Here is a 16,746-nt window from a genome sequence, read left to right as displayed (position 1 = left end):
AGCTTGTTTTTCACCTATCCTTAATGCTGCTATCCATACTATCCCAAATATTCTATCAACTTTGGGCTACATGTTTAGAGCCACCTGTTTCCTATTTATTGTGTGGTGTGTGTTTTTGCCCAAGTGTTTGCTAGGACTTGTGGGGAACAATCTTTGTGTGTGTGTTGGAGGCAAATGCCTGCATGTTTGTTGAAAATCAGGAATCTGTTAGAATCTTTCAGACTAACACATTTTATTAAAAGCTATAAGCTTTCATGAACTAATTACTCCATGAACCTGCTAAAGTAAGCTGTGCTATAGCCCACAAAAGCTTATGCTGTTTAATAAAACATGTTAGTCTGAAAAGGTGCTACCAGATTCCTTCTGATGTTTGGCTACCATAGACTAACATGGCTGTCCTGCATTGTATGTTTGGTGGTGTGAGTTCCTGGGATTCTTTATTGGGTGTATATTTGTCTGAGTTCTTATTCTTTCTGTTTCTTTGTTGGGAACCTTGTGGATTTTGGAGGATGGATGTCTGAGTGCTTTGCCTGTTGCTGTCTCTGGGTCTTTGCATTCAAAAGAAGCAAGGGGCAAAAGCAGTTCATTGCTGCGGGAGGGCCGCGTGCAAGATGAAAGCAGAACTAGCAATACAAGTGAATGGGAGTGGATAATTTATCATGATTGCAACCCAGCTTGCCTCCAAGAAGCTGCAGGATGCAGTGCTTCCATTTTTTCCCCTCCTAGTAATCCTGTGGAACATGCTGAGAGCTAGTGATTCGGGCAAGAAGCTGTGAAGCTAAGCCATAAACTGTACATTATTGATTCTGGTCAAAGGACAATAAACTATCATGATGTTGTATTGGTTCTCAACTGATAGCACTGGCATGTCAAACATGAAAATGAAATGAAACAGAGCTGCAGTTAACATTTATGTAGCAAATAGGAATGTCCTGCTGTAATGGCTGTGAGAGTAACCTTGGGAGGTAGGAAGAGGAGGCGCCACAGCCTAGGCAATGGCCAGATAAGAGATAGCTTAGCCCACAGAATGAATGGGCATGGAAAAAGGGTCTAGAAAGGAGCCTCCCTAGTTCTCTGGAAAGAAAGGGAAGGGAAGGGAAGGGAAGGGAAGGGAAGGGAAGGGAAGGGAGGGGAAGGGAGGGGAGGGGAGGGGAGGGGAGGGGAGGGGGGAAGTGCTTTCAGACTTGCAAGAGTCTGTTACTGTAACTTTACCATAAAGGTAGTGTTAGTACTCATGGTTTTGCTTTGCTGCCTGGACTACCTCAAAGGGCTGACACCTGCCTATCCCAAATTGGTGCTGAGGATGCTCTGGGTGGCCAAAAACTCTTGCCCAATAAAGGACCTTTTTGGATAGATGTGCAAAACAGGAATAATCATTATGTTTCTAATAGGCACCACATAACACCCTTGGGGCTTTCGGTTTCCTACATAATTGATTTGAAGTTTGGAGGGATTTTTTAAATAGACAAAAAAAAAAAAAATAGAAATGTGACACTTGCAGATTGGTTGCAAAGTAAAGCACCATTTTCTAGCACTGTCTTTGTTTTCTAAGAATGTCTCTAGAACTGGGATATAGGCTAAAGACCAATATCCCCATTACTCTTCTGCTAAATGGGTATTTTATGACTTGGCATGCTTACCAGGGCAGCCCGTTAGTGACTAGGTGACCCCTCCCTACTACCAGCAGCATTGGTCAACATGCTGTCAACCCTTCAAATATGCCCAAGTGGCCTCAAAGGATTGCCCCTCCTTGATTTCAAAGTTTACTGCAAGGGTTTGTCAACTCATCTGCATCCAACTCATTTGATAACATTTGGAAATATAAATGGCTACGGATAGCTGGATTTTTACCCATTCTTTATTGGGGAATGATTAATGTTTCTTAATAGAAATCATGCTGATCATACCTTTAGTCTCCCACCTGCAGACAATACCAAACATTTTGCTCCAAAGTTAAGTGGTAAGATTGTTAATTGTATTTTTTTTCACTATTTCTTCCTCCTATTTTTCCTTTTGTTCTTAGATTCTGTTTGAACTGTGATAATGAGAGCCTTCTCATTGCCCCTACCAATTTTTTGTTATGCAGTTATTATCTAATCCTTAATTTGGCATTTGAGTGACAGCTCTGAAAATCCATGTTGGCTAGGGGTGACACAAGTTGCAATCCAACACATCTCAAGAACACCTGGCTGGGAAAGTCTGAATCAGATAATACAGTTGATGAATTGAGATTTAATATAAGTCACAACGGCTTTGCTAGCTCAGACTATACACCACGTTGAGGTAATAAAATTCTTCTGTAGGTACTAAACCCCAGAAACTCAGATTCAGCACTTTTTCTTGGATAGCTCCCTTGGCAAGAAAACTGACCAGCCCAGCAGCATTCAAAAAGTTATAAACATCCATTCTTTTTCAACAGCTAACAAAATGACGTTTTCAAATATTTAAATACAGCATGCTTTATGCTCTACAGAACAACCAAGTACAGCAGGTTTTATTCCTATGACCCACCACCCATGTAGTCAGGAAAGCAGTACTTTGCTAGATTTAAGTATTAATGCCATCAACATACAATGGTGCCTTTACAGACTAGGAAAAGTGTACAGTATGTGTGTGTGTGGGGGGGTACTTCCTCGAAGAGGGAGGAGAATTTGTAGCCTGTATTCTGGCAACAGAAAAGGAGGGGAAGGATATGAAAAAATAAGGGCTGGCCATGAATAGAAGCAGTTACACAAGATGCCTTTTTTTTCAGTTGGGAATGAGGAGTAAGGAGTTTATTTGCTAGATTACCTGCTTTTTTGAAAGAACCTGTGCCATATTAACTTATTTGTTTAGAAAATCCTGAAATTGTACTACAAGGCTCCCTGTGCATTGTAGAGGATTGGGGGGGGGGAGGGGCAATCATCTGGCTTCACAGATTTTCTAAAGCACCACCACCTTCCTGAACTTTGCCATAATCTCCCGTGAAATGAATGTGTGATTCTAATATTCTATGCCTATATCTGCTTGGAGAAAATTAGTGGCCACGAAGAAAGAAACTCTGTGTTTCTTACGTTTTGGAAACCATCAGGTTGACTGTTGAAGCATCACGGTCCCTTAAGTCCATCAGCAGTTTTTGTCCAATAAAAACCAAGTGAAATGCCCATGGGAAGCTCACAGAAAAATCATAAATATGTAAGCAAATAAATAAGCCCCAAAGATCAACAGATTAATATGTTGGTTTCATAGCAGTGCTCTCAGTATAGCTAAAAAGATAATTTGGTGGTGGTGATGTTACCCATTGAGAACCAATAAGGCATTGTGATTAAGGTGTTGGATTAGGGCTGGGGAGATGCAGGTTCAAGTCTCTCTTTAGCCATGGGAACTCACTTATTCTCAGCCCAACCCACCTTGTAGAATCCTTGCTGTAGGAATAAAATGAAGGGAGATTCTCATGTAAGTCACATTTTGCTCCTGCAGAATAGACAGAACATAGATCTAACAAATAACATTATATTCATTAATAGACCAATCCATAAATCAAGGAAGAAATAATAGTTATCCCATTCAAAAGTACCATCTCATAATTCTTCAAGTAACGATGCCACCAGGTTTTAAGGTTTTAATGACAGAATTTAAGCTGTCTAAAAGAGAGGTAGCCCTTTGATCTTTATGCCATATTGTAATACAATTCTGATCATAAACGATTAGGGCAATATAATTGTTTAATTATTTTTTGACCTGAATCACTTACCTGGAATTAATGCTTGTGTGACTGTGAGGTTCAGCAGACAGACCACTGGGACCAAATGTAAATCTTATCCCAGCCAAAATGGGATATTTCCACATTACCTCAAAGTATTTTAAGATCAGTTCCGAACACTTCTATCCATTGTGGAGGACAGTGGATTGGATAATGCTACCCTAAGTCAGTGGTGTAAAATTAAATGGCGACTTTCCCCCAGAATCTTTTGCAAACGTGTTAACAGAAGCACTGCTTGGGATTCAGCAAGAGGTAACCCTATGGACATTATTTCTTGTTTAAATTCCCTTGTTTCCTGCCTGGACTGTGTTCAAATGAGAAAGACATTGAACAGTCAAGAGGAGAAAACAAATCATACACAGCGTATGCAGGAAACATGACCACTTCAATTTTTTTTGTAATTATGAATATGACTATAAATATTCTGAATATTTTTCTGACTCTTCTGAAGCATCTATCTTTGCATCTTCAGTTTTCTTCTCCAAATTTACTTTGTCTTTGGTTTTATTTAATTTCTTATTGCTTGTTTCCAATCAGATTCCTATAGTCTGCATCAATCCCTATTGCTCCTTTCCTGCCTTACATAATTTAATTCATTTTAAAGAATTCTCAGAAAGGAGAAAACGAGTTTTCAACAGGAAAATATATTATTATTATTATTATTATTATTATTATTATTATTATTATTATATTAGCCACCCAACTCCAATGGACTCTGTTTATGTTTGCACAGACAATCAATGAGTTGTCATCCAGAAGTGGCTGAATTCCAATTTCAGTGTTATTTAATACAAACAATGGTGAGGAATGATAGGAGCTATAGTTCAACAATATTTTGAAGACCACATACAGCCTGCTTCCTTGTTGCAGAAAAATATTGCTTGCTTGAAAAAAAAAAAAAGACAGCTATCTGGAATATTTTAAGTAACAAGTTATCCTGTCCTGGGTCAGTATGTGAATTACGGATTCTACGCTAGACTGGGTATTACATGAAAGTAAGTCCAACAAATCCTGAGTAGAAATAGTTGAGGAAGGGAGCATTTGACCAACATAGCTATGCCATAAATAAACCAATAATTTCTGAGTTTGTCTAATCTCTCATTTAAAGATCATCTAGAAGATGTGGTAACCATCATGTCTTTCAAGAACAGAACCTATGAATTAACCTCTATTATACAAGCTGCACTTTGGATGAACATAACTTGGTGGAAATCGACATGTGAGAGGCCCAGTGCACGTTCAGCTGCAGACTGTATTTATTCTCTCCATGCAGGTCCCTTGCATTAGGCCAGCAGTATACATCACTGGGGTCCCAGCCTATTCTCTGTGGTTCCATTCCTGGCTTAGTGCCTAAGCAGCTTCGCTTCTGCCGAAACTACATTGAGATCATGCCAAGCGTGGCCGAAGGTGTGAAGTTGGGAATTCAGGAGTGCCAACACCAGTTCCGGGGGAGACGTTGGAATTGCACAACCATTGATGACAGCTTGGCTATTTTTGGGCCTGTTCTAGATAAAGGTATAACACATGGCATGTTGGGTGGGGGAGGGGAGTTTGGGCAACATGTTTAACATGCTGGAAGATTCCGTTTCTGTGACATCTCCAAGTATTAGGAATGTTGTGGTGGCAGGACTGGGAAAGGCTCTGACATTTGAAGAAGCAATTCCATTAGAGCAAAAAATGGTTAGATGAGCCAAAAGAAAAACTCCAAAGTGGCTATACTCACACATTGTGCTGGGCCACAATTGACCATGATTGGTTGAATAAGCCATTGTGATTTAATTCATACTGCATGCTAAACCATAAATACTGGTTTGCAAACCACAAATTGCTTGGTGTACTTATATACTAAACCCAAACCTTACAAAATTGTTATAGCATAGTGTAATTTGTGAACTCAGACTCTTTAAAAACAGCTTTATATGTTCATATTTAGGTCATATTAAAGTTTTGCACAAATTGAATTCTAATGATTGGACATGAATTCAATTCTAATACTGTAACAAATTATAGCACTGAACAAATTAAAGGAAAATATATGTCAGAGAAGCAGTTATAGGAGGACTATAAGATTTTCCCAAATGTATTTTCATAAGGAGAGAAGCCTATCATTCAATTATTGAGTAAACCAGATCCAAGATATCTCAAGTAGATACAATTCATAGTTCCCAGGTTTTCTGTCTGAGGGTGAATACAGATAAACATTTGCCAAATGGGAAATGGGTGAGATGCTTTAAAATAAGATTGTCTGGCTTGTAAGAACTGACCATTTTCTAAGAATGTCATTTCACTTTAGTTATACACCAGCAGCCCACAGAAAATGGATAGAACTGCAAGGCCAAAAGAATGAGGCATTATTATGATGGCTGGTTGCCCAGTCAGCCAGATGTTTAGACTGGATTTGGCATTTTTATCCATCTATTGAGCCTTCCCAAGGACCTGGGATAGGCAGATGTTGTTGTTTGATGGTGTAGGTAACTTCGCAAGATATAAGCTGTTCCAAGTAAAGCTGCCTTTTGCAATTGACTGGTGGTGATTTTATTTTGATTATTATTATTATTGCTGACATTTCTGAGTTTACTGAATATGTGTTGATCATAAAGTTGAGAAAGTTACTGAAAACGAGGTTTAAAAAATTATGGGATTTTCACATAGAAACCAATCACCATCTAGAACATAACACACTATATATAACAATAATTGAAAAGAAAACAATTTTCTTGTGACAATACCCAGGGGTAGAAGAACTGAGGAAGAAGAATTGGAAAAAATATAAAATATAGAACTCTAATGATAGAAATAAGTAGGTTATTGAAAAAAGTTTGCAAAGCCACTCCTATGTGCATTAAATAGAATAAAAATTCACCTAATTCAGCAAATGTTTACAAGAACTAAATATTTGGGCTATATCAACTGCGGATTTGCAAAAACAGAAAACCAAAAAAACCCCACCACTTTGCTAGGCACATGTTACATTTTACAGCATTACTTGGATAATTCCTAGGTTCCTGGCTGGAACTCAAATTTCCAAAGGGCACCAGTCAAATATGTGATTCTTTTTATTTGTTCTTTGTACTGTGTTATTTTCTGATTAATAACAGCAAATAATATTTTCATAGTTATTATTATTTCATGCAGTAAGTCCCAATCAAGTGAAACAGAAGTTCTGCAGAAATGCCATCATGTTTTTGTCTAGTCTGTTCATCTCATTTTAAACTTTAGTATATGTACAGAGACAGAAAAAAGTACACATATCTTTTATACTAAAAAAGAAATAATCCTATATATATATATATATATATAGGATTATTTCTTTTTTCTATATATATATATATATATATAAAATTTCAATCAATAAATGAACATATCCAGGTTAGTGTTTTGGTAAAATCATGTAAGTAGTATGTCCCTACATTTTTTCAGATGCAATATATATATATATATATTATGTGAATATATATATATATATATATATATATATATATATATATATCTTCATGTCAGTTTTTTAACTCCTGCCTGGACAGGTCCTTGCAGTTTTCTTGGCAAGATTTCAGAAGTGGTTTGCCATTGCCTCCTTTCTAGGGCTGAGAGTGACTGGACCAGGGTCACCCAGCTGGTTTTGTGCCTAAGGCTGGATTAGAATTCACAGTCTCCCAGTTCCTAGCCCGGTGCCTTAAACACTACACCAAACTGGCTCTCAGGACTCACAATAGTAGACTATTAATTCAAATATTAACAAACAGATATTTCACTGAATAATCACATCCAAGACCTGTTATGCATAATATCATTGTGTTGATGTTATTATATGGGACAGGATCTGAGGTAGTAAATCAACTGTATTTAATATATGTTACTCTACTCATTTTGTTTTTGCTGAATGAATGAGCAGCTCCAATTTAGTTGCCTCCTTTCCATTAACACAAGCATCCATCTGATCTGCATACCTAGCGATGCAGCAGGAATTGAACTGTGCTTGGAATCCAGAAAGCAGGCTGAGCAACGTGGCCTCATTAGTACATCTAAAGGTGACTCACATCTAAGCGCTACCTGTGTAGGAAGAGGAGTAGGAGGAAGACAGACTTGGTTTTCTCTGCAAGGGTAAACTGACATCTAGGCAGAACCACTTTAGTGTGGAGGCACAGATCCACATGCATATGTTTCTCTGTTGCAATAAAGTTCTGTTGACATAAACAGATAGCACAAATCCTTCTCTTGCACATGTGAATTTTTTCCTGTGAGACGATACCAGCAAATACATGAGCCCTATGCAAGTTTCTCTCCTCAGGAACAGCTCAGCCTAAGAAAGAAACAAGGAGCCAGGTGAAAGGGTTGGGGTGCGGGGGTGGAAAAAAATTAACACTTGGGTTGCATGGTTTGGAATGAGGTTAAAATGTGGAACCTATTTCTGCAGATAATTATTTTAGGACTCCATAGCAAATTGGGGAAGGGAGCCTGCCCACATTTCTGTGGAACAAATATGTACAACAAAACCTGCATCTCGAGGGCCTCTGCGCTTTGAGAAAAGAAGAGAGACTGCTTTGGTTTTGCAGGCTGCAAATGGCCTACAGCATTGTGATAACCCAGCAGTGTTTTTCAGCTGTGACACAGATGACAAATTTGCATTTAAAGAGGAGCCGGGATCTAAATGGCAGAGATTTCAAGGCAGCACAGTCGGTGGGGAGGGAGAGAAAATGAGCTTATGGGCAAGAGAAAAGAGCTAAGCTGCAATCCCCACTGTGCACCAGGGCAAGGGAGATCGTTCCCGGCCTCGAACTGCTTCACAACCCCGCACCATTCACACGCCCTTTGGCCACTTGGAGCTCAGGAGGGGAGAGGCAGCATCAGGGGTCTCAATAGAGATTTCCGAGCCGGACTGGTGGGCTTGCAGGGGGATGGCAGGGCAGGGTGAGCGCAGGCCCCGTTGCCAAGGGGTGGCCGCAGGGAATGCCAGCGTGGGCACCACTGCGCCTGGCGGAAACATTCCACATTATGTGGGTAATACAGTGTGACACTCCACAAACAATGGCAAATTGAGTGTCCCAGCAGGTAACAGGGTCTGGATAGGAGGCCATGACAGTGAAGCTCTGTCAAGAGTCCCTAATCCACCCAAGCTCTGCTCCCCCCTTGCCCCCTCGATGCTTCTGGGAACTTCAGTTGTATCACTGGGAAACCTCTCCCAGCCACCCCCAGCCCCCTCTTCCCATCGGCAAGAGAATTCCAGGGTATAATTTGCAGGGGGAAGTAAGATGGGGGCTGAGCCTTCCCCCCAGCCCCCAGGATGGTTCTTCCTAAATTGACAGCTTTTTAAAAACCCCTGGATTCCCACTTTTAAGACAGCATCCCAGATCCAGTTACTGTGATTCATCATTTCCCAAACTGCTAATCCCAGAGCTCTGCCTAATGAAAACCAGAGTCACCTTCACCCTTCCATTACTTTCCTATTCAGAGTGTAAAAGCCATCTATCCTCACTGGAGCCCACCCTTGGCATTGTTGCATTAGTTATTGTGCTGGTCACACACTTGCTGAGGATAATTATTTAAATTATAGATGACACTTTTTCACAATTATTTTATTTTTAAAACCACCTCAAAGGGCCAGAAGACTCTTCAAACCCAAGTCAGAATGGCCAGCCTGGTGATGTGACATCATAATGTTCCTTGCAGCACTTGGAGGAGGAGGAGGAGGAAGAGGAGGAGGAGATGATGATGAAGATGATGATGATGATGATGATAAGAATCTCCTCCTCCTCCTTCAAAAAAGAAGGCCTCATGACCTTTAAAAGGGGTGCTTTTCCTGATTTATGTCTCAGGCTCTGGCTTAGTGCAATGTGTCAAGACAACCCAGCTACTGCCTCAATTAAAAATTAATGAAAGTACAAAACTGGCCAAAAAACAGAAAGCAAACTAAAACATACACACACACATCCCCTTATTTAATGCTGGGAAGTAAATGAATGATCCAGTTACCTGCAGAAGACTGTTTATTCCAGCCAACTACTTCTCTAAGAGTCCGTTTTGCACAGAACGGTTTCATCGGATCAACTTAACACTATGCTACCCGCAGTTGCGAAGGTCAGGTATGAAACGTCCCTACCTATGTCAGTTTGGAGAGATCAGTTAAGTCAGTTTCTCCTTTTTACTGCATTGTCCCACATACCAATCTTGGTGCTCTGTTCTAATAATGTCCCTGCCACTTAAGGGTTTCGACTGGCCAAGAAAAATGCTTGCTTTCATTTCTGAAATAACTAGGGAAGTTGCTAAATTCTGTTCAGTAGCAATTACTGTAAGGATCACTTCAGTGTAATGCTGGACTTAACCTGGGATTTCTATTGCTATATAGTTATAAATTCCATTAATTACTTTAGCTTTTAATTGTTCATATTTCCATAAATTTATTTTACCATGTAATGGTTTTGATCATTGACTGTAAGTAAGTAAGTAAATTGGGTCTTCCCACCCTCTCTTTTGCAGCCACACGAGAATCAGCTTTTGTGCATGCCATTGCCTCTGCTGGTGTGGCATTTGCCGTCACACGCTCATGTGCTGAAGGTACTTCCACCATTTGTGGCTGTGACTCACACCATAAGGGACCACCTGGTGAAGGATGGAAATGGGGAGGCTGCAGTGAAGATGCTGACTTTGGGGTACTTGTCTCACGAGAGTTTGCAGATGCCCGAGAAAACCGTCCGGATGCTCGCTCAGCCATGAACAGGCACAATAATGAAGCTGGAAGAACAGTGAGTGACTCCCTCTTTACATTCTTCTGAAACAGGATGGGCTAGGGGTCCCTTTTGCCCTGCATTCCTGGGGCCTCACTGCCGGAAAGATGGCCAGTGGAAGAGCCCAAATCTCAGCAGCCCACTGATCCGGACTAAGGGACTGTTGATGGCCTCATTCAGTGAACCGATAGAAACCTCTCCCTCTTTTCTCCTTATCAGCTGTAGCCACTCAAGGCCTGCCACTCAGTCATCTCCTTCCCCTTGTCACCATGGCTCATGACCCATCAAGAGACAGAGGAGAAACATATAGCAGCTCCTGCCCTGAGGGCAACTGTGTGTCTATAGTGCTTTTTAAGAAGTAGCATTATCTGGAGATTAAGAAAAAGAAGGTAGATAGACATCCACTTGATGGCTCAGGCAACAAGACCAGCCAGTTGAAGAGATCAATTACATTTTGGCTTGTCCAAATTCCTGGGGCACCTGCTTAAATTATCTTGACAAGAGAATTATTGCCTGCATTTCCAGGCAGGTTGTAATGGACTACAACTTCCATCACCCCTCGTCAACACAGCCATGCTGACTGGTGATGATGAAAGTTGAATTTTAACACATCTGGAGAGCATGAAGCTGGGGAAGGATGCATTTCGATTATGTTCCTAAATTCATGTTATCCCAACCCATTGTAAATTCTAAAAACAACATAGCTCTGTTTAAGGAGAAATAATTTGGAAGATCATAGCACCCTAACAGTTTAACAGTCATTGATCCAAATAACATTTCTTCTCTAGAAGTTTGAGGGAAGAGAGAAAAGATATGAGTTTGTCTTTTTACCAACAGGGCAAACGGCTGTAAGGACAAAATAGTCCTAATGGAAACTGACTAGCAGGAACCCTTAGAGCCTTGGAAGTTTTCCCAAACTTATCCTGGCTTTTAGATTCTTGAATGTCTAATAAGTTAATGTTAAATGTGTATAGAATGTATATTTTATAGTAATTATAGTATCTTGATTGTACTTTTAGTGTCTGATTGTAACTGTGAGCCAACTGCAACGGGATTTCATTTTATTATGCACTTGGTGTATAGTGGAATGACAATAAAGTTATTATTCTATTCTATTCTATTCTATTCTATTCTATTCTATTCTATTCTATTCTATTCTATTCTATTCTATTCTATTCTATTCTATTCTATTCTATTCTATTCTATTCTTCTGCACAGACTATCTTGGATCACATGCATTTAAAATGCAAGTGCCATGGCCTGTCTGGCAGTTGTGAGGTTAAAACGTGCTGGTGGGCCCAGCCAGACTTCCGGGCCATTGGTGACTACTTGAAGGACAAGTACGACAGTGCTTCAGAGATGGTGGTAGAGAAGCATCGGGAATCCCGTGGTTGGGTGGAGACACTGCGTGCCAAGTATGCCCTCTTCAAGCCACCAACAGAGCGTGACTTGGTCTATTATGAGAACTCACCCAACTTCTGTGAACCCAACCCTGAGACTGGCTCATTCGGCACAAGAGACAGGATGTGCAATGTGACTTCACATGGGATTGATGGGTGTGATTTGCTCTGCTGCGGCCGTGGCCATAACACTAGGACAGAGAAGAGGAAGGAGAAATGCCATTGCATCTTCCACTGGTGCTGTTATGTCAGCTGCCAGGAATGCATTCGTGTTTATGATGTTCATACCTGCAAATAAAAAAAGGTATGTGTGGGGTGAAGCACTGCCTATAACAAAATAGATTTTTTTTGTTGCAACAGTGGCTAAAGAGTATGAGATGGGAAGTCTCCAGTCTGAAGCTCACTTCCATCCTAGGCAACCTTAAGTAGCATGCAGTGTGGTCATAGTATCTGCCTCACTCATGAAGACTTGTAAAGACTCCTGTGCTGCCATTACATGAAATGCTCAGGAAACACAATAAGCTCTGCAAGAGCACTCATTATTAAATAAAATCTTGCATGAATTTAATGCAATGAATTTAGACGTTTCCATAACATAAGGTTATAGAAGACTTAACTCCTTCCCAAATTGTTAGAATTAGCTATAGTTTCTCATACAGAAGTATGCAAAGTGGTGTCATAAATGTTGGGGATAGTTGCTCGGCAAAGGACAGAGGACACTGGAATTTGAAAAGAGTGTGTATTTTCCAAAACTGATTGTGGGTATGTCGCTATCAGAATAGCTATATTTCACACAACTCATAAGAACAGAGAATTAGCAGCCAAGAGTGCAGCAAGCAAGATATGAGAGGCTGAGTCATATGGGGCGAACAACTAAGGCTATGTGTGAAATACAGAAGGAAATAATTCTGTGAGGACTGAATAGAACTAACACTGTTTAGGAAAACACATTCCAGATATAAACACTTCTTAGTTAGATTGATGAGAATAGAGAAATAACAGCTTTCTCAATCCTGATAACCTTTCAGATACATTTGCCTGTAAGCCCCGTAATTCCAATCCAGTACTTGTGCTGTTTGGTACTTTATGTCTGGCACTCACCAATGTCAGGGAAAACTAAATTACTGTACGAGCAAAAGGACAAAACAGAAAGCTGTTCTTCTACATGGCAGAGCTATCAAAATTGGGGTCCTATCACCATTCAGTCTCCTGACTTTTTGAGGAGATCTAAATGTCAGACTGCCTAAACCATTTGTTTCATGACTTCAGATCAGAAGGGTGGAGACTCATTAAGTATGTAAAGTCATAAATCAAGCTTGAATAAGAGTCTGAAGAACTTGAACACCTGCCCATTATTTTATGCTACTTAGCTTGTCATAATGAGCATTTTAACACATTATGAATTTTCAACTTTGAACAATGGACAGCACAGATGATTAGTTAGAGAACATTTAATGCAATGTTTTAATTTGAATGAACAAACAAGTTTGCAAGGGCAATACTCTGCTTCCATAAAAAGTGTGAAATGGCTCTCAACAGGGCACAATACTGTCACAATTGGATCAACTATATAGTTTAAAAAAAAATAAATCAAGCATGAGTGTCAGTGAGATTCTTCAACGATGGAGGTAGAATTCTTTTCCCAACATGTGGATTCCCTGTTTGAGATCCCTAAACATCACTCCAAAACGTTGGGGGCAATTTTGAGCAGAGACAAAGTACAGGGTCAATAGGTTAACCTGTTCCTCCCAAAGTCATTCGTATTTCTGCCTCACCTTGTGAAGGCTTTTAACTTAAAGAAAACCCAATCCATTCATGGATGAGAGAAGCACAGTTTAGATAAGGAAAGGCCTAGGAAAGTTCATAATGTAACAACAACAAATAATGGTGATCATTTATACCATTTGCTTGTTACTTTTCTGTGGAAAGAGGCCTGTGGTACAGCTGGAGCATAAAGTGAAAGGGAGAGACTGTCTGGAAACACTACAGTTGCAGTTCCTGACTCTGGACAATGGAGAAGAGAAAAAGAGAGCACCCCCCAGCTTCCTTCTCAACTAAGGCAGGCAATGGTGAAAGAAACCCCCTTCTTGAAATCAAGTCAACCAGACTTCCTCGGACAGTCTACTTATCAACACCTGCCTTCTTCCTTCTTGAACAGGTAGCATTATGGCGGCTGACACTGAGTCCTGATGTTCCTGAGGTGGCGCTCCCAGTTTTCTAAGGTTGTTTGTTTTGCACATATCAGAATATATTTGTTTTAAAACCCCTGAGAAAGGAGCAAGGGTGTTGCAACTGTGACAGAGGCTCATTATAGCTGTTCATGGTAGTAACTGATGTGGAAAATGCAGAGGAATAAGAGCCAAGGTCAAGAAAATGTGAAGTACCTCAAATGATAGCAGGCAGTTCTTCCTAAACATTTCATCAAATGCAGTTGTCTAATGTGAGCCTTCCCTCCATTTCCAAATACATATTCCTGTATCCAAGTTTTTTTTAAAAAAAATTGCAACATAGCATTGATTTTGGAGTTGGAATGACAGAGAGCATTTTGGTGTTTTTGTTTTGTTTTTCCAACTGACCAGGGTTTTCCTGAACACAAGAAAAGATTTCCTTCATACTTAACTTTCAGTCCCTTGATCAACAGTGATCCATCATACACAAACACACATCCTATTATACACACACACCATTTTTAATACATTAGAACCCCAGAATACAGAAGCAGAGACTAGAGGAAGGGAAAGTGAGACTGAAATACCAGCAGCCAGCTTCTGCTTCAAAATCTAAGCTTCTGTCTAAACCTGCTTGAAAATGCTATAAGATTGGGTTAACAGAAGAAAGAAGAACAAAAGATCTGTTGCAAATCCATGAGGGGCATGTTCTTTTGTTCTGTTCTAACTAACCAAGCTATTTGCCATTCTTGCTTCCCCCTCCAATGGTTCAGGTGAGCCATTCTCCCTCCTCACCGAAGCCCCAAGTATTTTTATCTCCATAGACCAGTGTTTCTCAACCTTGTCAACTTTAAGATGTGTGGACTTCAACTCCCAGAATTCCCCAGCCAGCTGCTGGCTGGGGAATTCTGGAAGTTGAAGTCCACACATCTTAAAGTTGCCAAGGTTGAGAAACATTGCCATAGACACTCAAAATGTCATGGTTCCTGGAGAACAATGAACAATGTTGATACTTCTTCCCTTTTATTTTTATTTACAAACCTATGTATTTCTGGGTACCTAGAGGGTCCAACTACCTTGTTTTGGGGTGTTCTAATTCCTTTATACAGAGTCAATAAGACTTTCTGAGATTGGCTATCTGCCCCTCCTGTCAATATCCCTCCTTTTCCACTGAATGGATTTAAGTGCTGCCTGCTGGCTTCAGGACACATTTTTCCTGCTCTCCTTGAAACTTTAATAGTTTTAAGTTTATTCTTACCTTGATCTCTCTCACACACAGTTTTGGTTCTGGCTCCTTCCAAAAAACTGCAGTGGCACCACTAAGTCAACCTATCTAAAATTGAATCAATGGTTTGAACTCAACTGAAAAATTTGAGAATGATTGTTGCTAATAAATCATGCCTTGTGAGTCACTTCCTTGTGAGTTGGGCAGTGACCAAATCTGAAATATAAATAAATAAAAATAAAGGTAGATTTTCCTCTAATGTGCTCTAAAATATTTAAGATATGCAGTTAGCATCTGCTTCATCTTATAATTTCTTTCCCTCTGATCTAAACTGATAACAGCCCCTTGCTTCATTCGAATTTGCCATTTACACCCCTTGTGCATAATTAATGCTGTCTTCTTAAGCCTTCCCAAATTGTCCCACTTTGAACTCCAGAGATGTAAGAATCTGATTCCAAATGAAAAAGTTGGAATAGACTAGTACTGATTTTTTTCATTTTTGGAAATAGCACAATTTGTGGATAAAAGACAGTCTAACTGATCTTACATGGGACCATGTCATAGTGACCGCACACGCTAAAAATTCTTACTGGCTTATCTCCCAAGTGACTCCCTATAGTGTGATTGAGTACATCGCTACCTGTGCCATATGGTTTAGCCAGCCAGTATCAGTCAAAAGCAAGCTAACGCATATCTGAAACCCTATCATCCACTTGATAGAAACTTTTCCACTGTTAGCATAGGCCAGTGTTTCTCAACCTCAGCAACTTTAAGATGTGTGGACTTCAACTCCCAGAATTCCTCAGCCAGCATAAAATTCTAGGGGTTGAAGTTCACACATCTCAAAGTTGTTGAGGCTGAGAAACACTGCCATAGACTGCTGCACGACCACCATGGAGCCTCTTTCTGTAGGTTGATCCTTGCTTACAAAAAACAAAAGAAAACAAAAAATATTAAATTCTAATCCCACTATAACTATAGTATAGAAATATTAACTAACATTGATGTTAATCAGTAACAGTTAACAAAATTCAAACTCTAACAAGAGGAACTCTTACTACCATCAGTTTTGACATCAGTACTTATAAGCACAGTTAAAAGATTCTATCATCAAATGGAAATATATTCCACTAGAATAGCAGGAAGAAGCTTATAGTCAACTCAACCTGCTTTTGATCTCTCAGTGTAGCTTAAAAATGTATCCTTTGAGTCGAGTTCAATTTCTGACCTCTCCATGGAACTTTCTTGGCAACAATATGGAAGTAATTTGCCACTGCTCTCTTCCTGGATTTCTTTTTAAACTTCCAGCAGGATTTTCTGGTAATTTCCTATCCAAGTACTAACCGGATCCAATCTTGTTTAGTTTTTTTGAGATCAGCCAAAGTCAGTGAGATGCTATCATCTAACTGGACTTCAGTGTGTTTAAGAAACCTCTAATACCAAGCATTTGTAGAAGGAGCTAGAGCAGAAATATGCATTCCAATAAATC

The 16,746-nt window shown here is 39.9% G+C and overlaps 2 protein-coding genes across 2 annotated transcripts in view; one reads left to right on the top strand and one right to left on the bottom strand.

Moving 5' to 3' along the window:
• WNT3 (Wnt family member 3) overlaps positions 1-12,162 on the top strand; it is a 30,639-nt gene extending 18,477 nt beyond the window's left edge. The window contains exons 2-4 of the mRNA XM_025174007.2: positions 5,016-5,257; positions 10,217-10,482; positions 11,683-12,162. Coding sequence (XP_025029775.1) covers positions 5,016-5,257; positions 10,217-10,482; positions 11,683-12,162 — 988 coding nt within the window. The remainder of the gene's footprint in view (positions 1-5,015; positions 5,258-10,216; positions 10,483-11,682) is intronic.
• Positions 8,006-16,746, bottom strand: part of NSF (N-ethylmaleimide sensitive factor, vesicle fusing ATPase) — a 76,726-nt gene continuing 67,985 nt past the window's right edge. The window contains exon 21 of the mRNA XM_007421750.3: positions 8,006-8,042. Coding sequence (XP_007421812.1) covers positions 8,027-8,042 — 16 coding nt within the window. The 3' untranslated portion in view covers positions 8,006-8,026. The remainder of the gene's footprint in view (positions 8,043-16,746) is intronic.

Source organism: Python bivittatus, unplaced genomic scaffold (assembly GCF_059951505.1).
Source record: "Python bivittatus isolate LINGU-HERP-01145 unplaced genomic scaffold, Pbiv_v1 ctg000410_np1212, whole genome shotgun sequence".
Classification (NCBI taxonomy): domain Eukaryota; kingdom Metazoa; phylum Chordata; class Lepidosauria; order Squamata; family Pythonidae; genus Python; species Python bivittatus.
This window is presented reverse-complemented; position numbering and strand designations above follow the sequence as displayed.